The 25,637-nt window shown below is 40.7% G+C and overlaps 1 protein-coding gene and 1 long non-coding RNA gene across 3 annotated transcripts; both read right to left on the bottom strand.

The window, feature by feature from the left end:
• Nucleotides 1–947: 947 nt before the first annotated feature.
• On the bottom strand, nt 948–20,526 carry LOC118207800 (beta-1,4 N-acetylgalactosaminyltransferase 1-like). 2 transcript variants are annotated; one of them, XM_035381848.1, is made up of 12 exons: nt 20,196–20,526; nt 19,532–19,577; nt 13,211–13,446; nt 11,947–12,123; nt 11,489–11,595; nt 10,400–10,437; nt 9,203–9,383; nt 8,287–8,379; nt 6,715–6,902; nt 5,970–6,110; nt 4,356–4,593; nt 948–3,966 (listed from the first exon to the last, which is right to left on the bottom strand). In XM_035381848.1, the coding sequence occupies exons 2-12, from the start codon at nt 19,553–19,555 to the stop codon at nt 3,749–3,751; spliced, it is 1,641 nt and encodes a 546-aa protein (XP_035237739.1). In that variant the 5' UTR covers nt 19,556–19,577; nt 20,196–20,526; the 3' UTR covers nt 948–3,748. The 2 variants fall into 2 exon arrangements, with proteins under 2 accessions (XP_035237739.1, XP_035237740.1); XM_035381849.1 differs by lacking the exon at nt 19,532–19,577 and having other exon boundaries at nt 20,196–20,525.
• Nucleotides 20,527–21,926: 1,400 nt separating this feature from the next.
• Nucleotides 21,927–25,413, bottom strand: LOC118207881. The gene is made up of 2 exons (XR_004761476.1): nt 23,973–25,413; nt 21,927–23,786 (listed from the first exon to the last, which is right to left on the bottom strand). It is a non-coding gene; the product is annotated as an uncharacterized LOC118207881 (long non-coding RNA).
• Between the last annotated feature and the right edge of the window lie 224 nt (nt 25,414–25,637).

Genomic DNA, 25,637 nt, shown 5'->3' with positions numbered 1-25,637 from the left:
ATAATCAGCTGTTTCCCATTTATCATGACAAACTTTGCAAAAAACTCAATGTTTCATTAAAGATCACTGAAGATAATGTGACATCTATAGCAAGGTGTAGGGGATTCCCCAGTGCCCTGGCCAAACAGCCATTGGCTCTCTCAATCAAATCACCCAATCATCCACCGCCGGCTTAAAATCAGCCGATGTGTAGTGAGTGTTGTGGTTCAAAATGGCTGCCGTGCATCACCCAGATGGGTGGTACACATTGCTGGAGGTTGAGGTGAGTTTTCCTCCTTCATTGAACAGCTTTGAGATGCTGATATGAATGGTCCAATTTGAGGGCAATATATATTATATATTTAAAAAATCTGCACAGGTAGGCTGAACAAGCTGTCATCCGTTTGCAATGCTGTGTGCATCTGATATGCAGACACACTGTCCTCTGCTGTTGATTGTGGGTATTTATTTTCATCATCTTCAGATGAATTCAACACATGACAGCTTTTCCTGCTTTCCTGCTGCTGTTAAAAACAAGGCAAAGAAAAATATTAAATCACCAGAAATTAAGTATTTGCCCTCTTTATGTTGTTTTTACATATTTACGTTAGCGTGTATTTCATATTTCACAGAAGTCTCTTGACAAAATGGCCTCTGGGCCTTTCCTTTTAATCTAGCAGAGTTTTTCCCAGCATGTAGGCCAGTTATCTGTATCAAAACATAAGAACATAAGACTGACTGTACACACAACCCCCCCAAACACACACACGACTCCCACATGCCTTATCTTACCCAAACACATCCCATCCATCCCTCCTATCAACAGACATAATGTATGCTCCCACACACACACACATAAATTTTATCAGACATCCAACCCATCCTTCCACACACACACACACAATCATGTACAAAAAGCACCCCCACCCCCCCAAGGAAACCCTTGTGTAATGCTACGAATCTAAGGGTCATAAGGGCAATCTGCAAAACATTTTAATTTCTCCATTCACCATTTCTGAACAAAGGCACTAGGCAAACAGGCACTGCAAAATAAACTCAATGTATTTTTGTACCTACAGTATATCAAAAATGTCATATTTAATATAACTGGCATATACAACAGCATTATTATACCATTCAAAGGTAATTCAAGTATTTACAAGTTAATTTCCCCAGCTCTGTTGTGTAGAATTATATTTTATATACATATATGCATAAATATATTTACGGTATGTGAGAAAAATATGAGAGCGCTCTCATGCAGAAAACAGTAATGACTTCATTAGCCGTTCCCAGTCTTCGATATCCAGCAGGGTCACACTGTAGACACAAATGTGCTCAACAGAAAAATACACAATCACATCAAATACTGAATTCCCAGATGCGCATATGCAAATTAGAGTAGGGGCAATGTCTGGACTGCTGCAGGTCTCGCTGCAAACTATATGACTCAACTTCCCTGCTGGAAATTTAAAGAAGCCAAAGACACTGGCCTACTGTAGATGGACCAGGTCATCCGGTGGTGGAATACATTGCGTGAGAAACACACATCACACAGCACATACTTTGACACACCGATATCAAAAATAAATAAAACGTGTGACAAGCTCTGAACCCTTTTCCAGTACGGTAGAAAGTGCATCACATATTTTTTCCCCTGTAGATATATGGCTTTCTAGAACACGTCTAGACTATTTCATGACACCTCACCTTTCAACATTCAGTAATTACGGCATACGCATGTGCAAGTCAAACCTCCTGCTATCAGGTACATACAAAGATCTGCATATTGGCAAAGCAACCATGAAGCAAAAAAAAACTTTACAAAAGCAGTACAGTAAGGTGCAGGGTAGTAGTATTGGCCTCAATGGCCAGATTTGAGTATCTAGAGCGGAGGGTACACAACTGCAGGGCTAGTCCGCGCATTGGCATTTATTCCAACCAATCACCTTAGATTTAGTTTTCTGACAACTCTATAAAGTACAGTGGTTCACTCCTGTATATCAGCACAGTCAAATCTTTAAGATGCACTTGCACACTACGCGCTTATACAAATGTCAGATCAAGATATGATTGAGCTAATTAAATAATAAAGAGCAGAAGCTGTCACAAAGTCCTGAAGCAGATCGGCCCTTGTTGTGCACCCCTCCTGTAGATTGTGGATAAATGGTAAGTAAGGATGGGCTGAATGGCCTGTTCTCATCCTTATATTCTTGGACCACATCACAATCCTACATTAATAAACCATAGAATACATATTCATAGACTCCAAATCCGACACAAGTGTCTGTCACACAAAGATTTACGTTTTTAACATGACTGAGAGTGCACCGCATGGACTTAGCAACGATGTGCAGCAAACCTCTTTTCTCATAATGAGAAAAAAGGTGAAAACAAATATAATACATATATACAACGCTTTTTCAATGAATTAAACATAAAAATCATATTCAAGTTGTAAAACGTTCATGTACAGACAAGAAGAACATTTTCCAGCAATATGTAGAAAATTCTGATCATTGCATATTCTATGGCTGCCATCTAGCGGCCAAAATGCTAAATAACCCACAGTGAAATGTTCAGTGTTAAATCAACTCTAGCCCTTCAGGACTCATATGAACTCTGTTAGAGTTGAATCAACACTGGATATTTTATTGTGTAACAATGAATCCTTCCATGAGTTAGCTGTACATTGGCTTTTGTCAACCTAACTCCACTGGTACACTCATCTTCTGAGAAAACAACAAAGAGGGTAACATTCCAGAACATTCCAATGTTGTTCTCACATAAATATATGTGATGCAGACAGTACTGGCACAAATTATGGAAACACTGTAGTTATAAACAGAGTTTGATGATTAATGCAATATTTTCCAACAACTTCTGGCATTCTTTTTGGCATAATACATGCAATATGTAATTAATGTAATATCGACACAAAACAAAAATGAAGAAATAAATAGCATAACAGCATCAGCTTAAACGTATTTCTTTGTCCAGTACTTTTCTACATACAATGATAATCTTTGTGCAATCTTCTTTGGCTTGTACACTTAATTTCAAATTACTGATGGTCACAAAATGTCATTACCACTCTTCGTCAAAAAGATAACAACACATTTTACAGATGAAAATGGCTCTGACAGACAACAACAGAAGAAAGGCCACAGATAAAAGTTCTAAGAGTACTAAACTCTGTTAAGCACAGTGTTTCCATAAAGTGTGCTATTGCTGTACGTATCATTTATGTGCACTCCGGGTCACATGATGAACTTTCTCCACATCAAAAAAACAAAAAAGAAACATACATGAAACATACATCTCAGCATTCAAAACATATCCTGTAAAACATCTTTCAAACAGATGGCTATTTTCCTTCCTGAGAGAGAGCCCAGTAAAGAAATGAATACAGTAAAACAAAAGGGCCTGAAGAATAAAAATCCCTGCTAATTCCATAAAATGTATAGCCTCAACAATTTTCCCTTTTTCTCCAGTATTTTTTTAAAAATTTCACTAGCTGCTATCATAGCAAAATGATCCTTGTACAAACGTGTTACAGTACATCTGGAACCCCATAGCGAGCTGGTGATTTTGGGGGGAACTGTTTGGGGGTTTCACTTTTTGCCATAGGATTTGTAAGGCCTTTTCGGTGCAGCAAAACTGGATGTTATTCCCACAAACAGAAGGATTTCAGCCACTGGGTTTTAATCTCTGAGTGTTTCCTTGGCAATTCCGACAGTTGGGGGGCAGGGTGGGGGGCAGTGGGGACTCATGCATTGGAACTCATGCACTGGATGCCATTTTTAAAGTATAAGAGACCCTCCTTCATGCGAACAATGTCATAGGACATGGGTGGATAGCGGAACTTGGCGTAAGCCTTGCTGCTTTCTGATTGGCCCCAGGGGAGCTTGATCTTGGAGGCATGGCTGACGATGACATCATCACAGGAGCCAACGTGAAGGGAGCCAAGCCCATCAATAAAAAACTCTGTGGGGTGGGGGGTGGGGATTTAAAATTAAAATAATAATTAATATTGCCAGATCTTTTCTTCAGGGTCTTAAAGAGTATTTAGAATTGATACACTGTACATGCAAATTCTTTTTTTAGTAGGACGAAAATGTTCTGTTAAATGTTTGTGTTAGTGTGTGTTTGTGTTTGTTTGTGTGTGTGTGTGTGTGTGTGCATGTGCGTGTGCACATGTGTGTGCGTGTGTGTGCATGTGTGCGTGTGTTTGTATGTGTGTGTGTTTGCGTGTGTATGCATGTGTTTGTGCGTGTTTCCGTGTGTGTGTGTGTGTGTGTGTGTGCATGTGTGCACGTGTGTGTGTGTGCGTATGTGCGTGCGTGTTTGAGAGTGCGATGGAGGTGTATGCTTACCCAGGTGAGCCACTCGAGCCAGCCGGGGATCGAAGCCAACCTGCCGAACCTTTTCGGTTCGGGCCAGGAAGAAGTTGATGACTCCATCACAGACCACGCAGTTTGGGAAGCCCTGGATGACGTGGTGGTAACCCCTTCGAATGTGGAGGCAGTCCCCCTCCGTGCCCCCCTGCTCCCTCACAATCGTCTGCCGAAAGGTGGCAGTGTAGCCTGTCACCTCCCGCACAGCCCCGCCCACCTGTGCTCTCGCACACGCACACGCACACACACACAACATACAAAAACATAAACATGCATGCACACACACACACAAACACAAGGAACATACATGCATGCATACACATTCACACACACGCATGCACACCCACACACGCACACACCACATACATTTATTTGTACATGTTTGGATATGTACATGTTTGAATAGGAATTTAAATTTCACACCATTTAGCAGTTCACTTAAGTAATATTTAAATAGTTAATGTTTGGATGTCAGACATTTATTTTCATAGACTGGCACTTATGTGCTTAGCTGATAGATATCTGTACCCCACAGAGCAGTCACAGCATTTGTAATATATGAGTTTTCCTCTTCCAAGGCCAGTGCTTAACTAGCCTCATGTCAGTGTTGGCCCCTCACAAGATAACAGATGACACAAAGCCAAAAGCCTCTACCCAAAGCAGCACTTGCGGCCTCTGAAATTCACACACCACCTGGTGCTGTCGAGTGTTTTATCCCATAAGGAGGCGACAAAGGAGCAAATTAATTTAATTTAATTTAATTACACTCATGGCAGTAAGTCTGGTTTTTCTGCATGACTTTGCTGTTGACACAAAAGGTGACGGTCGTGAGCTAACAATGCAGTTTTACTGCCAAGCTTGCTGCAGGCAAAAATAATACATTTACAAAACCAATGTGTAGAAAACTGTAGAGAAAGCTTGATGTTAGAGTTATTTTAGACTTCCTGTCTACTGTGGAGGCGGCTGTCATCTTATAGTGGTTTCACATGCTAGAGTTTTTTTAGACTTCCTGCCCACTGTGGAGGCAGCTCTCATCTTGTAGTGGTTTCACATTTAGGCACAGCATTATGAGCTAGTTTTTGTGCCTTATACACATACAACACATTGGTTTACCAGTGACGTAACCTGACTAGATAACTAGAAAAAATGCAATACACTAAAAAACACCTCTAATCAAATGCTTTACATTGATTCAACATCATTTTTTGTAAAGTATGAGTCTGCAAACCATTTGCTCCTGATGAGAACATGGTCAAACCAAGCTGTTCACAAGGTAGCCCCTTAGCCAGAGGTGGACAATCAATCCGGGTTCAGAAAATAAAAGTTCATCCCAGGATTTTGTTCCAGTCACCTGGATTTTCTAATGAGCACCATTCTTCAGCCAGGAGGTAGAGCTAAATCAGCTGGCTGAGTTCAGGGGTGGATGAAATACATGGCAGGACTTTTACTCTATAACCCCTGGAATGTCTGCCCTTAGCACACACACCTTGGCGTTAACGTTGGTTCACGATTAGGTCTGACAGAGCAATCCGCTCTGTTATGAGCCTTCGGATGCCACCCTACGGCTTCAGAACGCTCCGGGTCCAGGCTTACCAGGTCCAGCGTGGTCCTCTCTAGAATGTCCACCATCTTCTCCACCTTGGTGTTGGCCGTGAAGATGAAGTCATCGTCCACCCACAGCACGTACTTCGTGGTCACCTGGGAGACGGCCAGGTTCCGACCCGCGAACCATCCCTGGAGGCAGAAAGGCGCACAGCTCCTGGGTTCCAAAGCTTCAGAGATTCAAACAAACAGCCCCCGTGAGCTCAGTTGGAAGGGGGGGGGGGGTTGAGCCTCCGGCGATATGCCGAGGTTCTTCACTCTCATCCTGGAGCGAAGGACTGCTCAAACAAAGCAGAAAGCTTGCCATCGAATGTAGACTGACTCACCTCTTCAGATTGTACTACCCTGATCCCCTTTTTTCTTTCTTTCCTTGGATTTCCTTTTGGATGTTATTAGTATAGCTTTGTAAAATAGGTCACCTGTCCCATCGCACCTCCTTGTTACAATACAACTTGTTGTTTGCTACGTTAGTATTACTTATTGACTATAAATGGACCTCTATACCTTCTAGGTGAGACTGTGTTTTTGTATTTCTGAGAGTGAAACTGATGTTTTCCACTGTAGTTCATCGCTCTGGGTAAGAGTGTCAGTAATGTTGTGTAGTGTGTTGTAAATCAACTGCCATTTTCCCTCGTAGCCACAAGCGAATGCAATGGGAAAACGTGTGTTCCTCCCCTCGTCGGAGTTCACGGCCAGGGACCCCCAGAGTGGAGCTCGCCTTCACCAGCTCTCTCACCTTCCCAAAGGGCATGATGTAATGCTCAATGTAGGGGCCAGTCACACGCTCGGGGTTCTCGTTGTCATCTGCGATCACTATGGTGACGGTCGGGTAGTAGAGACGTATGCTGTCAATCAAGTCCTGTAGCTTGTCATAGCGCAGGAATGTCTTGGTTGCAATAGTGACCAGGGCACTGATGTTGTAGTCTAGAAGTAAGTAGACACAGTCATTTTGATATTGATGTTTGTATTGTAGATATCGTATGGTAGCAGTGTAGTATAATGGGTAAGGAAGTGTGCTTGTAACCAAAAGGATCTATTCCACACTTAAAGGTCCAGAAAACGTGAAATCAAATTGCGATTGTACTCCCCAGAAGTGACAACTGATTGTCCTCTTAATATTTCTTTCAAGTTTTTAATTATAGCCATTAAATTGTAATAAATACTATTAGATTATTGTGACCTGTTTAGAGGACAAGGACATGGTGGGCGTGTGTCCTGCACACATTAACATTCATATCATTAAGACACGTCAAATGTAAACCATTCCTTGTCGCTAGCTAAGTTACAACCGGTTAGGGCAGTAACTTTACACCACCAGACAAAACAAGAAAAGCAACATAAATTAGGCTTTACCATAGTAATGTTAAACCTGAAGATAATTCAATGCATAATAATGTTGTAAAACTGTACTCCAACATTAGATTCTATAGCAGTCTAAAACTCCAGACATTATACCTGAATAATGAACGCAAGCTAATTTCGGCACAGGCTTTTATACGTTTTTTTTTCCACAAGAATCATTAAAAAATATTTCTTGGCCGTGTGTGAATGCAAAAAAGTATTAAAAGAACACATCAGATTACAGTTTCCTGGACCTTTTACCCAATTGCTTCAGTTTTCACTATATGACCAAAAGTATCTGGAAACCCCTTGGTCTGTGCCTGTTTTTCATAGTTTGAACAATGCCCCTCAGTTCCAGTTAAGGCAAATCTTAATGCTCAACCATACAATCATTTTCTAGATTATTCTTTGCATCTCCAACAGTTTTTTTTGGAAGGCTCTTGCCTGCTTCAACATGACAATGCCCCTGGGCAAACAGCAAGGTCCATATAGAAATGGTTTTGTCAAAAACAGTGAGGAAGAAATTGACCGGCATGCACAGAGAACTGACCTCAACCCCATCCAATACCTTTGGGATCAATTGGAATGCCAACTGTGAGCCAGGCCTAATTGCCCAATCAGTGCGCGGCCTCACTAATGCTTTTCTGGCTGAATGAAAGAAAATCCCAGCAGCAATGTTCCAACATCTAGCATAAAGCCTTTCCAGAAGAGTGGAGGCTGTTACAGCCACAAAGGGTGGACCAACTCCATATCAATGCCCATAATTTTGGATGAGATGTTGGATGTCAGGAGTCCACATACTTTTGGCCATTTAGTGTATATCCAGCTGTATAAATGGATGCTATGTAAAAATGCAAAAGGTTGTGTAAGTCACTCTGGATAAAAGTGTCTGTTAAATGCTGTGAATGTTATGTAGATACTTCATGGTGTAAGGCTGTGGGAATATAAGGCTGCTGCATGCACATACCTCCCTTGGGGCCTGGGTTGTACAGTCTTGGGGAGACCCTGTGTCGAATCCTGATGATGAAGATGGACTGATGCCCGTCTGTGCTAAACTGCACTGGAATGCAGGCAACAGTGACACTTCTTAGGACAATGCCCCTCATAAACTGCTGCTGCAGCCATTTTAAAGCAAGATACGCTTAAATTCAATAAAGCTGGGAAACTTTTTTGTTTTCGACAACTCCAAAACCTGGGATACCTTGAACCACATTGGACCACAGGCAAAAGACATCAAAAACAAATGAAAAAGAACTGAACTAGCAGCCCTTTCGGAAAAGAAACACTAGATCGAAAATCCAGTTCCTCCAAAAAATGGTTTTACTCAGAACGGGGGGTGGGGGGGGGGAGCGGGTTTGCGGCCTTACATGCGCTAACCAACCAATCTGGTGCCTGCATCTAAATGTGATGCATAACCTGTCCCTTTAACTTCCCCCTACATTCTGACAGAAATATGCAGGCCAACTGCCATCCACACTCTACATCACAATGCGATTACAGCATACATCTGAGTAAGGCTGACAGACAAAATAACTTCAGCCGAACTGGCATCAGAACCCGTAAGGGCAGAGCTAACATAGAATGTCCAGTTAAACCTGCCGCTCTCCCTGCATAACTCGCAGACTCTTCTTGTTGATGCGGCCTCAGGAACCCTCATGCCCTCCTGCCGAAGCTCACCTGCTTTATTCAGGTCTGATTTGCCCAGTTTTCCTCCTGTCACTCTGATTGTCCGCTGTAAAAAGCGCTATGACAAATCAAAACGATTTGATTTGATTTGACCTGAGTCAGCAATGCGGAGGCAGAACAGGGTGTCGGGCCATGCACAGGCCCGCCCGCGCCGACTGTTTTGGGGGGAAGGGGGTGCCGGCGTCGCTCGGTCTCACCTGCGTCGGCCGTGTCGGGGTGGAACAGGGTGTTGGTGTAGGTGACAAACTGCAGCTGTCGGTTCAGGTTGGCCAGGAGCCCGCTAGACAGGGTCAGGTTTGAGCCCCCTTCACCTTCGACCCTGGCCCCCTCCACTTTAGCCGCCACGTCAAATGTTCCCCTTGTGGCAGTCAAGTTCACCTGAGGCAGGCACAGGGTTAGAAACTCACTCCCAACAACCGCAGCGGATCTTCTGAAGAACTTAGAAGCAGCAAAAAACATCTTTTTACTGTACCTTTTCATTAAAATTGGTGAAATTAATTTTTTTATTTATTAAAAAACTGGGGATAGTGAAAAATTCATAAAATCACCCTATGTCTCTAAGGGTTAAAAGCACACTTGAAGTCAAATTCTATTGTAGCACAAATACTATATTAAGCTTAACAGAAATCATCCATCCATTATTTAATACTCCTATTCCTTGTCAGGCTTGTGGGCAGGGGAGTGGGAGAAATAAAATTGTACAATTAATAAAATAGTAATAGTAAATAGTAAAAAAGTAAACTTTCAATCAGTATATTATTAGTAAAATTTACCAGGATTAAGATAAAGTGCACTTTACAGTACACTTTTAGGTAAGTGAAGCTAAAGTAGATTTTCAGAAAGTATACTAAGAGCATGTGGCGAAGAATAAAAGTACACTAAGAGCAAGCGATGCAAGAAAAATAAAATATACTTTTTATAAGTACACTAAAATACCATTATAAGTACATGCAATTTAGCATACTTATTTGAAGTACATTAGAGTACAACATAATCCAAAGTATACTTCTTGTAAGCATACCAAAATACCACTATAAGCATATGTGATTCGGTATACTTAATTTAAGTACATTGAAGTACAACTTAATGACATAAATATGGAAGTATGCTTTAAAAACAAAATTTTAAGCATACTTTAAATGAAGTATAAAAACTATAAGTACACTTGAAACATTTTGGTACACTTAATTGTAGGCTTAAGTATATTAAAAATCTAATTTGTTTTGCTTGGGATACATTATTTATGAGATGCTCCATGCAGTGCTCTGCAACGGTCATTTGAAAATTAAAAAAACTATATTTTTTAAATATAAGGTATTTTGTTAAAGGAAAAACAAAATCTGTAAAATGACGACTGAGACAAGCATGATGAGTTTGAAAAATGGCTGACTTACCAAGTGAACATCTCTTGGTGCCTCCCGTATCCCTAGTCCTAAACAAAAAATACAAACATCAGAGGAGTCCACGTTTCTCAGGTCAAAAATCACACACGCACACACACATGCGTGCACACACACACACACACACACACACTCAAACAGTCACACACATGCGTTTACTTAGGGATATCCTTTTGGCACATCAGCTGGTGGGATGCATTTTTATCATGTAGCATTTGATCAGGCAATCAAGGAAGTTTCGAGTAACAGTGCGCCAAGGTATTGATCTTAACGCAGGTTAATGGACTGTTAGCTTTATTATATCCCCCTCCAAAAATACAAAAATCCACAAAAAAACAAAAACAAGCATAATCCTGAAATACTTGCTTCTTCTTATTCTTCCCAGACAATTGAGTTGGTATTTTAATAGACATTTAATAGACATTTTCTGGGTTCATAATTATCAGATATTTGGATCTTGAAGATATCCACAGAAGTATGCTGGGACTCTGGAAGCCTATTGTCCTTGTAACATATCTTTATCTTCCACCAAAATTAGAAATACCGCCTCCTTGACCTTTGACCTTTGACCACCAAAATCTAATCAGTTCATCCTTGAGTCCAAGTGGACGTTTGTGCCAAATTTGAAGAAATTCCCTCAAGGTGTTCCCGAGATATCGAATGAACAATAGATGTTTCAGGTCCAAACGAGATACTGCCATATGAAAACGCATGGTTTGCATTGCAGAGTTGGCATAATATTTTCTTAAAACCACAGGTTACTCAACTTATTTGTCCTATATTTGCTCCTCAAACAGTCATTTCATTATTGATTTGAATGTTATTGCGCTAGGTTTACCATTTGTAATTAAAAAACCACACACATGCACACAATCATATACTTTAATGCACCTACACTTGCTGACTTACAGTACACACACCAGCACACCTTCAGAGGTACACTCATGCACACGGACACACAAATGCAGGCAAGCACACACACGCACAGTCGCGCACACACACACACACACACACACACACACAGACAAAGGCACAGGCACATGCAGAAAGGCAGCCACACAGTTGATCTGCGCAGGAACTGACCTGGGATCAGAATAGTGCCAAGGGGATTCACCTCCACTCCCTGGGTAGGAAACTGCAGGGGGCTGTTGGCTTCAGCAACAATGAGGAGGTCGGCTGCATTCTGGGACCTGAGGCATTTGGGGTGGGGGGGGGGGGCATGGACAGGATGTTTATAGCTGCCCTGTACAACCATTTATTCAGAGCAAAACAAATACATTCTGAAGCACTGCTTTAAGTTCACAGAACATTTCACTATATTATTACTTCGTGTTAAAAAAAATCAAATTTACGTATGTAGTCTGCAAGTTGATTGTGAGAATTTTTGTGATCTGCCTGAAAGCTGATTTAAAGATAAAATAAAATAGTCTTCCTCTAACAACAGAAAGTATTGACAGGTCAAATGCAGTATCGTGACATTCTTAGCGCGCTGTGTGCGGTGATTTTAGCATGGCAGAGCTGTGTAAGACAGGAGAGCTCACCTCTTCTGGAAACGCTGGTACTCCTGGGCCCTGCTGTCCTTCATGGTGGCCTGTTCAGAAGCAGAGAAGGTGGAGCTGATGTACTTGGCCCAAACGCTGGGGAAGAGCAGGTGGATGAACGGCAGTTTGACCCGGTTCGGCTCGGCCCGGCAGACGCAGCTGTTGCGGGCGACGCGGCTGGAATGGGCAGAGCCAAACTGAAAAATGCTTTATTGCCCCGGGGGTAAATCTGCTTTCCAGCACATCACGCAGAAATGACACAAAGAACAGCCAATCGCACAGAACTGACACAGACAACAGCCAATTGCACAGAACTGACACAAAGAACAGCCAATCGCACAGAACTGACACAGACAACAGCCAAATACACAGAACTGACACAGAGAACAACCAATTGCACAGAACTGACACAAAGAACAGCCAATCGCACAGAACTGACACAGACAACAGCCAAATACACAGAACTGACACAGACAACAGCCAAATACACAAAACTGACATAGAGAACAGCCAGATACACAGGACTGACACAGACAACACACAATTACACAGAACTGACCTATTAGACACAGGTCCATGTGAGTCCTTGGAACAATGTAAAAATACATTTTCCCTTTAAAAAATATTTCATATGAATTAATGGAGCATCGCGTTAGTTCTGGCAGACCACAAGAGTCAAGCCGCCCGGCCAAATCAGCTGATGCTCAGCTGAGTGATGTTCAGCTATCACAGTACATTCACATAACAGGGCGGTCTAATTAAACAGCCCCCCTCTACTCATTCGGCTGCTCTTCCTGCATGCAGCTCTGCACACTGCGCTGCAAATACCCTCCACCAGCCCAGCTCCATCCCTATGTGTTAAGAATTTGCTTGCTGCTGGATCTGTTCTGTGGGTACCCCTCTAGGGGGGTTTGGCTGCTGGCTTCCTGGCCTTATCCACGCAGGCTGCATGGTTGGCGGGAGAGATTAGAGAACAGAGCCATACCGCCAAACATAACCTATTGTAAATAAAGATCTTACTTTGATGACAGTGGTCCTGACAGAATGTTATATTATGAATGGAATTGAGCTTGGGGTTCTCAGGAGCAAAGGTGCTTTTATGAGAAAAATTTTGGGTTCCCATGCTTTCGATCGGCAAGGCATTTGAAGCTTCAGGTGCATGTCATAAGTTGCATGAGCCTGGTCAATCACATACGTTTTAATAGGATCAGAATTTGAGGAGGAGCTAATGTCATGTCTCTTGATTGGACGATGTGGGGCCTACCTGGCCACACTCTCCTTCAGCTGGAAGGGGATGCTGTCATATTTGAGTGCCCAGTCTCGGAGCCTCTTGTCCAGCAGGCCTTCCATCGCACTCCTCGAACTCGGCCTAACGTCCACGGTGGTGCGGCCCCCGGGAATCAGCGTGATGTAGAGGAAGAATACCGAAATCACAGAGGCCGCCATGGCCACCAGGACCACTTTCTTCCGCAGGTAGCGCATCACGATGGCGTTGGCACACTGTTGCACAGGAAACAGCAGGGATATTATCCTATAAAAGTCGATGATTGTATCATGATATTACCCTAAGCTCAAGGCGAAATATTCAACTAAAAACGAGCTGCCAATATATGTTGTTGTTGATAGTATATACTTATTAATTGATTCAATAACCTGTTTGACGACAACAACAGTAGTATTGTTGGCTGGGGTGTGCATCTCCTCTTAGAGAGATAGCACTTTGTAGGTGTGTTTACAGGGATAGTTCACTTTCTGGGTGTTTTTTAATATTGTTTAAGTTTTAGATTAGCCCACACAGTTTTTGTATGGGATAAAAAAAAACATTTTAGATATTTGAAGAAGTTTCTGAAGGCCTGCCAGGGCTTCACAGTTGCAGACTTAAGGCATCTTGGGAATTGTAGTCTAAAACAGGAAAATACACAACAGGTAACTCCATCAGGTAACAGGTAAGCAGCTTGTACAGCAGTATTATGTTTACAGAGGCTGGTAATAATTCCAAAGGAAAATAATGTATTTGTTTTCTAAAAGAATAATCAGGTAATATACACATGCAAAAACTCTGGAGGCATAACATCACTGTACACACTGCTTTGGACTTACACTGAGTGAATTTCCCAGCTTTAGATCACAAACCCTTATGCTCTAATGTAAAGCTGTCAGAAACCTCTACAAAATATCAGAAATATCCTCAAAAATTGGGCAAATCAAAAACATGCACATGGAAACTGCAATAATGTCAAAAACCCCCAGAATGTGAACTGCTCCTTTAAGGTGTACAGTATGTCAGGTATTCTTCAGGTTAATTATACTTGCAATTATGCAAATTGTATAATCTGACCTGATTCTAAAATATCACTTGCACTGCACTGGGCTATATTATGATACACTTGCAAGTCAAAAGTTTGAGTACGCCTACTTAAAACAATTTTTTCATGATTAATATTTCATTATATGATATGTGTGCTTATACAAACTGATAATCATCAGTTAAGTGAATTGCATTCAATTATTTAATAAAAATGGAAATAATTTATTTTGTATATTGTAACATGTTTTCATTTTCAAGTATTTACAGAAACTTATGTTGTAATGTAATGTGACTGGCTGCAATAATGGGAATTATTTGCTACGTTAGCAGTCTATAGTCAAACACCTTTGCAATGTTCACTCTACTCCAACAGAGTGTGCGCGATTCAAAGTTTGAACACGGAGTCTCCGTAGCGTTTGAGTTACTGCAGCTAAATTACTCCATCAGTTATGCGCACGTCTCCTAACGAGGCTAAATCGTATGTGAGCTATATACACAAATTTATTTCATTAGGATACACCCTTTGAAATGCATAATCTTGTGAAGTTACCGAACATGTTAGGGTTTTATATGTTAACATTACGGCCACATTTTTGTTCTTGATTATTACTCCCCGCTTCCCATTTTACCTCAGCAATGCAGCGTTACGCCTCGGTGGATAATAAAGTACCGCTGCGTATCAGAGGATGTTGAGTGGGTCAAGTTACTCACACATACAAGACATACCCCGTCTATAACTCATTCATTCAGACTGCCAAAATCCAGGCCTGCGATTAAAAGTATTGCTATCAAAATGACGCCAAGTTACGGTACTACAAACAATATAGGCTATCTTGCCTCACCGAAATTACATAAGATGTATTCCTAAGCAATGCTACGCAATATTTCCTCAATTCTTTCAAGTCACTTGGCCCTGTGTGTATAAGCATGCAGTACATGGGCAGGCCAAACATATGTGTGGATGGCTTTCTCACAGTCACGATTGATTGAATAGGCGTGTATATGTCCAATTTGTATTGGTATGTATGTATTTCGCTGCCCAGGCTTTCTGTTGTGTGAATGATAATATGTTTCTTGGTATAAGTGTGTGTTCGTAAATGTGAATGTAACATGCTGCCAGGAAAATGTCCCCATGGGGATAAAGAGGTTCTCTATGTATGTATGTACAATATGTATTTTACATGCAGTACTTCTTGTACGTAGCAAATATACAATAACTTGTACATTTACTGAAATTCAGTTCAGATGCAAGTATAAACATATGTTTTCTGGAGAAATATGCTTCCTGTAGTTACTCACCAGCAGTTTTCTACATGAATTTGTTCCATGAGGCAATTCGAAATATTTGACACTTTGATCTGACACAAAGTTTGCACGACATTGTAAAATGGTAAGAGTACAAAACACAGGTCCAAGTGACTTGAAAGAATTGAGGAAATATTGGGTAGCATTGGAATACATCTTATGTAATTTCGGTGAGGCAAGATAGCCTCTCCTCCAGGACCTCTCCATCACCCCGGACAACACTATGGTGCAGCGCTACTCAACTCCAGGTCCTGTGGGCCGCAGTGTTTGTGATATTTGCTTCAACCATGCACTGCACCACCTGATCTCACTAATGAGCTTACTTCCTGGCTGTGGTGGGTGCTGAGCTGAAAATTAGACAGGGTGAAACCATGTGTGCCAACGTGTGGCAACGACCTAAATAATACATTGGCAGGTAAAAACACAGCTTCTTTCATCACATCAAGTTAGGATGATTAAATGATAAATTCAACCTAGGAAAATCAGTTTTAATCACTGAGTACACGTAACGAGAAAAGATGCCCACTCTGTTAACCACTCTGTTCACTACTTTTGCTTTCAGTACTACCTTCAATAAAGGCCACAATTTCAAATAATGTTGTTCTGTAGTTGTTCCAATGACCTTAGTTATGCACTTATTATACATCAGTTTGGATGAATGCATCTGCCAAACAAAATGTACAGTGATGTAATGTAAAGGTTAATGATAACACAGTACAATCCACTTAAATGGGTTATTGCATAATTTGGGTATTGGCATGGAATTGCCAAATCCAGAACCATTTCCCATTCATTCCATGGTAAAGAGATTGCATATTTGCATTTGTTTCATATTTCAGACATTTTCATGGAATTATACCTGAACTGTTTTGTGTAATGTACAAATATACATAAAACATCAGGAGATGAAGCATAAATAAACCGACAAATTGCCCTATGAAGACACAAAAAAGCTGAAATCTACAAAGGTAGGTGAATTCTGTTAAAAATCACACTGATAGCGGTTGCTACCAGGGCATAATTTACAGGCGAATAGGGAGTTACAATCCCCCAATGTTACAGGCCAAACCCCCCCCCCCCCCAATAATATAGCATGATGATGAGAAAAACTGTTTCATATAATAAAGACGGGGTTATCATAATGTGATTGGAATATACTGAGTGTTTGTCACAGAAGTCGCAGGTGCCACAAATTTGGTGAGTTTCCCCATTTTATGCCATTTCCGCGTTTTCCTCCATTTTTCGTGCTTTCCGTGATTTTTCTGTCAACCTTAAAGTAGCCCATGGTGTTATTGTATAGGCCTATGCATTTTAAGAGTAGCCTACTGCCAAATGCTCTGAGAAACAAAGTGTGACAATGTATACAGATTCTGGAATGTGCTGGGATCAAGATTCTCATCCATGTCAGTTGTAATCAGATGTTTGACGGCCCCTATCAACAGTGTTGATGCCAGCGCTCCTTTGTCAGTAACATCAGTGACATCAGGTGCTCATCAAACTTCACAATGTACAACATATTATACCAAAACAAACTTTAAAGAAATAAAAATGGACACGTGGTCACGTTTTTTTTTTTTTTTTGTAATGCAATTGCAGCATGCTCCATTTCCAACAATACTCTGTTAAAATCAAAGGCAAAAAAGAATGCTCTTTCTTTCTGTGATGGACCAAATTAAGCAAGTAAAAGCCTATATGAATGTATTTCACTCGTAAGCTATTCCTAGTAGCCAGGTAACTTCCTATTAATGTTAATGAAACTTCAAGAACTTGTTATAATCGCACGCTATTTCAAATATTTTCCACAGCTGCACATGAGATCTATCTATAAATAGATCGATGTTTTTTCAACAACTTGCGACCGCACAACTTGCGACCGCACTGCGACTGTAGCCAATATTTTTCATGACAGACCCCCCAGCCTTACTGATCAGTAATCTAATTTCAAATGAATTCCCCTTAGAATTCAGACAACCACTTTGGTTTCTAATGGTAGTACTGGCACTTTGAATAAGCTGTGGGGTTACACGTTTTGCACTGCGTATTTTCGACGGTTTGAGAAATGGTTCAAGAGAGGCCACGCAAACAGACTATGAAGAGGTTGTGAAAAACTGGCTGTGCAATGCCCCAGACAGGGAGGGAGGCACTGGTCATGGAAGCTAGCTATCTGTACTCCTGCAATAATTTTGTCTACTGAATTTTTATTTTGTAAATATCTGTGTGATAAGTACTATAACAACTATATTCTGTATGTTGAAAAATAAAACCTTTTTTTCACACTGCAGTTGTCTACATTTTTCCAAAAATTGTTGAACCATTTCAAGACGATGTGTGTAAACTGATGCATTAGTTCACTGGGGGAATATTGATATAATGTTATTCCAATGGGGGAGTGTAACATTTAATAAACATCAAATAAATTCAAAATCCCTGGGAGTAATATTATTCCCATGCTTATTTAATATTTAATGCTGTATAGATGTTAATACTGTAGGGTGGCTGTAGGGTACTGTGCAGCCAGCAAGTCAGCAGGGTTTGATAAAACAGACGGCAGTTGGCGATGGCAGTTGCTAAACATCCTACTGGATCAGCATTATGCAAACTTTATACGGTGATGTTGGTACAGTGGTACACTCTCACTAATTGTCCTACTGTTTATTTCTACTGTGGCAGCTGCTCATTCTAGAGCTCCTAAACCTTACACTGATGCATGATATTCAAAATGTTGCCCGAAGCAATCACAGCAAAGTTTATCCATAAACTCGAGAAGACAATTATAGGATTTAAGCCATTGTCCCAAAATTAAGGGAAGGACATGTGGACGCGTAGGGTTCAGGAAGCTTGCATATGTAGCTACTGTTATTCTGTGCTCCCTCCGTTGAGAATATATATCTTTCGTATAGTGTATCCACGGAGAAAGACAGCAGATGAAATCGGTCTCTAAATAATGTCCGACCCGCGAGAACACTGTCTAGCTCTACAGGATCCTGCAGGAAAGGACAGGTCATTTTCCAAGGAATAGTTTAGTAGAAGAGCGGTGCTTTTAAGTTTCAATCTGATAGCCTGCCCTGAACATATATCGGCTCCGGACCAGGTTAGCCTTGCATCGTAAATTACCACGGCTATATACTCCGATACTATACTATACTATACTCTTTAACGTGAATCATCTTCGTGATATGAAACACCCAGGTTTTAAAATCTTAAATTAGCCCGTAATCTCGCGTCATAGAACATCCTTCAGATTCGCTGATATTTTGGAAAAAGGCAAAGACACGTCTAGAACTAAAGAGTGGTGTCGACAGTAGGCCTACATTGGTAACGATAACGCGGGGCTGAAATCGATGTCATACAAGTGGTTGATATTAGGCCTACAATAAATCACACGTTATTAATGTTTTTGTTAATAATTAGCCGACCCAGAACTCTCCGGCGCAACAATATTTTTTTTACAAATTAATCAAAACTGTTTTCACAGGGAATATTTTACAGAGCGCAGCACTGAGAATTGTCCACAAGAGAAAATCACAAACAGACAAAAACATAGAAAGTCCAGAGCCATTTGGGAAGAAAACGCAGCTGAGAGCAACACAAAATTGAAGCGAAGAAAACCTTGGTAATATAGCCTAAATACTGAGACTCTTCACCATATTTTTTTATAAAGACATACACAGTGTTCGTAAATAATTACACCATTGTAAAGATTGCTAACTAACCATGCTATTCCAATTAGACAAGTCAAAATTGTAGTCCAGCCTGTAGGCAGTAGGCTAGTTCTCGTGATAGCCTATAGCGTACTAATCAGGCGACCTAAAATGAAATGTTCCCCTCCGTGTAGATAAATCCGGATTCGGCAACGTACACTGACACCAGTGTCAGTAATACATTTTTTGATGGCCGTGCTAATTAGGCTATAAACACACCTTTTGAAAAACATAAAAACTCTCGTGTCCGTCAGAGAGCACATAGGCTTACATTTCGAAAGGGTCTTGATGGCATGGTGAAAGGATGATGGTGTCGACTGTGTAGCATTTTTCAATTTCACCATGGAATAGATTGAAAGTCCATTGATGTCGCATAAAGCACAAACAATCAATGTGAATACATTTTCACATCGCAGCACAGTAACTAATCGGTATGTTACACGAATCTATGTAAGGATCCAATCTCAATTAAACTTCAACATATACACAGTTTTAACGTAAATTTCCAATGCGATCTCGGGTTTTAAAACATAGCCTACTTCAGTCCTGCTGTCTAGATTCAACTCGTCCGATTTCTTTTCTGTCGGAAATGCTACTGTCGGACCCCTAGAAATATGCATTGAATGCGTCAACATGATCAACAAATATGGGCTTAAAAATTACAGTGAGCCCGAAGGCCCATGCGGTAACTTTTAGGTGACATATATAAATCGTTCCTTGCTTTTTGTAACTTGGAAATTGGGCGGTGTTCACAGACACGATTGTAGGCTATGATGCGGTGGCCATTTAGTTACAGTAGCCTACCTTAGTTTACATTACGCACAGAGAGATTCGTGATCGTGTAATTGGCCTGGGCGTGAATGACAATACATTTTTTAATCTTTCACGCTGTAGTTGAATTTCGGTTCCCACTAAAAATAATGAAAAAGTCTTACCTTCCCAGCAGCGCTCATTTATTCGAAGGCGACGGTGAAACAATTCAGAAAGTCAACTTCTATTTGCAACTTCTGGGTCCTGGAACGAAAACTTTTTTAGCCTAGGGGCTAAGGGCTCTTTGGCATTCAGTTTAAACTAGTCTTTCCTTTAACTGATCATAGTGGTCAACGTGCTATTGTATACAATTGTAAAGTGCATTTGAGCTGTTGCTCCCCAGCGTTTTTTTTTAATGCCCTGCTGGTAAGAGATAAGGGCGGGACAGGACGGGGTGTAGCACAGTGGGTAAGGAACTGGGCTTGTAACCGAAAGGCCGCAGGTTCGATTCCCGGGTAAGCACACTGCCGTTGTACCCTTGAGCAAGGTACTTAACCTGCATTGCTTCAGTATATATCCAGCTGTATAAATGGATACAATGTAAAATGCTATGTAAAAAGTTGTGTAAGTCGCTCTGGATAAGAGCGTCTGCTAAATGCCTCTAATGTAATGTAATGTGATGTAATGTAACTTAAGCATGGCATCCGTAACGGCGGGCACCCACCGCACGCGTAGCGTAAGCGGCGCGTAAGCAGCACGGCGAAGCAGCACGGTGCGGCGCGTAGCGTGTCTACACTGGTTCCGTTTGTGTCGCGCAAAGGCTTGCTTAAAACTCTATATTCCTAGTAGCTCTCGCAGTCTGCAGTGGGATTACATCGTGTATTTCACATTTGTTCACGACTGTTGATTATGGGTTAAGTGAATACTTGGTGAGAGACCTTTTTCAGTTGGTTAATTTGGTAATATTTTGTTAACTCATGTAAATACGTGAGAAAGCAAACTCTTTAAAGAATTACCATAAGCTTAAATCGCAACGTAGCCTATATAATAATCAATCTCAAACTGTATTAATTTATTTGCTTGGTTAACAAGCGTGCCAACTTTATGAAGAATATGTAATGATCATAATAATAATAAATAATCCGTAATCAGCCATTGGGAATTCCCGGGTCGTTTTGTTATTCACGTCAAAACATTTATATGATCAGATTTAGTAAAATCAGCTCATCAAAAAGATAGCGTTACAGTTCAAACTTCAAGGGATATGAACCCCACCATTAACCATTAACCAGGGCCTGTACTAAGAGCACTCTGGCAATGAGAAAGCAGTGGATTATTTGGAAGTTGCGTTGTAAGAATCCATATGCCTGACTCACTGTCGCTACATGGAAGATGAAGGCGAGTTAGTCATCTCTGGTTATGTAGGGATAACTATGTGAGGCTTCTTGAAATAGAAGAGCTCTAAATGAGTTGTTGTGTAGCATAAAGCTTAAAGGAGATGTCGAACAGCGGTGAAAACTTGGAGGGAATGTACTGTGAGGAGGGGTATAAGTACGGAACCTTCCTACACCTGAAGGAAGGTTCTCGCACTGAGACAAACCCCCCATCCCAGGAAACCATAAAAGTCTGTCTAGAGACGAAGGATTCAATCAATTAAGAGCCACTGTTCTGGTGCTTTTAATTTACTTAATTGTTGACCGAATAGTGGAAAGTAATATATTTGGTTTCGTATTTGTTAGTAATAATCTCCCGACTTGTGAAGGAGATCTTGTTTATTTATGGATTACATGGATTTTACTTGTATTTGTTTTACATTTTACATGTATTACCACACTTATTGAAAGAGGAAGCCATTGGAGGCCACAAAACAGTTCCCCTCAGTTTCTGAACTTAAAAAATCACAATCTCACTGCATATTTATTTTTTGCTGGATTTTATTAAAATAAGTATTACAGGTGTACATAATTGTAATGCATACATATATGGAGACATACATAGTGCTTATTGAACAAAATCTCTTTACTCTGTGCAACTGTATTAATTTAAGAATATATAATTTCACAATTTTTGAGAATGCAATATAGCTCATGGCATATATTGTTTATTTTCTATAGTATCCTTATTCTTATTAAATAGAAATATTCAGACATTTTGTCTGCAGTAGTTCAGAGGGAAGCACAAATTTTTTTCTGTGAACCAAGCAAACAAGGTTTTGTGATGCATTCAGATGGGAAACGGGAGGTGCATTCTGGGGGAAGTGGTGGGTTGAGGGCTAGGGTTGGCAGTGGCAGAAAAGGAAGAATGACTGTTGCATTCTTGCGGACCAACACAAGCAGTTTGCCAAACTGGGGGGGGGGGGTGGTATCCAGCCATTTATATAAGGCTGGCGATGGGGTAATCTCAATTTAACAGTTACGGATCAGGCAAAGAGAACCCCTCTTTTTTCTCAGAGATTTAATGTTTTGTGTGTTTTGAGGGATAATGTACCCACTTAAGCCACTTGTCAGAAATAGCTGTGTATGCCATGAAGAATAAAAGTCACATGTTCACACTGTGCTGTATAGCAAACAATTACATAACCGGGTCAGTTTTTTAACTAATCAAATTAAGGACAGAGGTGAATTAACAGGCTCCTAATTTGTCAAAGTGTGGACATAAAGGCAAATAAAACTAACCATTTGGTGGATAATGAAGAATTCAACGACCATGAAAATAACAGGACAAAACAGGACAAACCTGCATTGTTTAACAAGAAGGAAAGAATTATGAAACAAGTATTATGAAAGAAAAAATGTTCAGCAACCTTAATTGAGCAAGAAATGGGTTGGAACAAGAAGCAAGATACACAGGCATCCCCATGAGTGAGCTTGAGATAAACTGCACTGGATTAATGGCATTTAGCAAACTTTCTTTTCCAGAGCAACTTACAGTATGAAAACAAGTGCATAACTCAGTGTTAGGAGCAACAGTAACCCCATAGGTGGGATTGCAGATGTGAAAACATTGGATCAACTACTAGTTAAACCTGTTAGGGAAAATACTGGTGCCTGTAATGTAATGTAACAATACAAAACAAGATATAGAACTTATGTGCAAATGTGAAAAATAGCACATAATAAGATGTCAACGCAAAAAAAAAAAAAAAAAAAAAATCAACAGCAAACAATGTAACTACAAAATAGAAGAAAGTGTTATTAACATTTACAATGATCAGTTATCCAGAGTGACTTGAAATACAGCATACATATAGGTTTAGGTAACAAACAGTGGTGATGTTCTGGGGGCTGACAATGTAGTATCATGGAACTGGTCTTGTAACCTAAAGGTCACTGCCGTTGTACCCTTTAGCAAGGCACTTAACCTGTATTACTCCAGTATATTCGTTTACTGAGCAGGTATGTGACATGTCAGGTAGACTGGCCATAACAGCCACTGTACGGCATCAAGTAGGAACAGAGGAGAAATATACACCTTGTGATGGATTCGATTCAACTCAAGGTGTCTTATTGTATAGGCTACAGTATATGTTGAAGTAAATGAGATAAGCAGTATTGAAATGTATAAACAGGATGAGATCGTTAAATTGGTAAATGAGTCCATCTGAACAAACACTGCTTTGAATGTGTTCGATGAAGACACCCAGAACAATGACAGTATCTAAATAGTTTCAGGATCAGGTGAGAGGGGGAAGGGTCAGTGTGCTCTCCTCCTCCAATGCATGGGCGTGGTCCTCTCTGTTTGGGCCCGGGGCCTGGGGCTGCTGGGAAAGAGCCACCCTGCCAATATAGCCAAACCTGTACTATCTGAAGCCCCGTCACAGAGTCTGTTAGGGTAAACCTAGCATTGCAATTATCAAGCTTAGGCATGAACCAACACTTTGGCATCTTCCTTAGAAAAAATTTCAGTTTTGCAACATTATTACGCAAGTTAAAGTTTTGGAAAAATGGGAGAGTTTGACTCACCTGTGGAACATGCCTGTGAAATAGTTCTTGGAGTCAAAGGAGTGGTGCGTGTTGAGACAGATTCCTCCCTTCTCGCAGCCAGCCAGAAAAGACATATTTGAACTTAGGAGTGTCAAGCTAGCTGGAGACCAACGTGAACTACTTTACTCAGACACCAGGAAGAAGGTAGAGTAGCCATTGAGAATTTCTCATCTATGAAAAGTGATTCAGGTGAAACACAGCCCAGCCAGATGCTCGACAGCTTCAGCTGAAGAGCATTTTAAAGGAACCACTCCTGCCACTTGTCCTTGGCTCTAGAAGGTTCATCTTTTTAAAGAGAGCCAATAAAACTGGCTGGAGTTGGCAAAAAATATTGGTCGCCCTTGTTTATTAAAGTTGTTGTGTTTCAGAGCTTTGAGAGCTCCAGCCCTCCCTATTTCAGATCAGTAAGTGAAGTGGGTAAGGTACCTTTTTTATACATCTAAAACCCACTGTCTCTGTCTCAAAACTGTGAACTGCAAGGCAATCTTTGTAAGTTTGCTTTCTGGAAGACCTTACATTGCAGGGATATTAGTAACTGCCAATATGCTGAAACCAAATGCTGCAGAATCATTTGGTTTTTTATGCAAGTCTGATTTTCCTTCTATGAACAGAATTGTGGTTGGAAGGAGAAATATGTGACTGGAAACTGGCTGGAAGGAAATAAGATGTAAGCTGTTCACTTTATATATTTTATGACCTAATTTAATGACTCAGATATTACTCTGCAAGTGTACAACAGCTATAGAGTAAAATGTGTGTTATTTATTAATCAATAAACATACTTTAGCTGTTTTTTTTAACCTGATATATTTTACATATATATTTATCTGATGGATTTTCCTCGTTTTTGTGTTTGATCATAACACACGGTTGTTACACAATGTGCCATCAGTGCCATCACAGTTATGGTAAAGCCACACATTCTCTGACGAGATAGCCTGGCATCGCTCTCCCCTCCCACAATTTTGTTTTCTATTTTTAAAAAGTGTTCATTAAATGTATATTGATCGTATATTGTAGAAATCCAAGCAAAAAACAATAAATAACGAGTCTTCCTTAACAGAACTATGTGGAACGGGGAAGTAAAATTTGCGGAGACAGTTTACACAGCGGATGTTTAGTCTGATTGGTTATCGCATCATGTCCCCCGTCTTTCCGGTCACTCCGCCGGTTTGCCTCACATCCCCAGCTATCCCAGCCTTGCGGATGCGAAAAATCAGCTCCCGTTGAAATGAATGGAGGCCATTACAAAGTCACTTCTTGGCAGAGGATGTGTGGCTTTACCCTTAAAAAAATCCTAGAAATTCCCCTGAGGTAAACTAGTAAGGACTAATGTTTTTCCTTTTCATGATTTTACAACAGAACCAAGACAGTACTGATGGTCTGTCCTTGGCCATGCCTCCTTATGAATAATCATAAACTGTTTTATGGCATCAAAAGCTACCAATACCAACCAGAACCTATAAGGAAATGCTGATGAAGGAAAGAATGCTGCCCATCTAATTACTGCGCAGAATCTGTCTATCCACCCGTCTCTTCCTATACCAGCTGGACTGGTTACCAAAACCCTGAATTTTCAGTGACTGGATCTTGTTGCCTTTGATTCAACAGAAACTACATGTCTTTCAAACTGCTGGAATTAAT

This window comes from Anguilla anguilla, chromosome 11 (assembly GCF_013347855.1).
Source record: "Anguilla anguilla isolate fAngAng1 chromosome 11, fAngAng1.pri, whole genome shotgun sequence".
Taxonomy (NCBI): domain Eukaryota; kingdom Metazoa; phylum Chordata; class Actinopteri; order Anguilliformes; family Anguillidae; genus Anguilla; species Anguilla anguilla.
The sequence above is the reverse complement of the archived record's forward strand: the minus strand, read 5'-3'. Positions and strand labels throughout refer to the sequence as shown.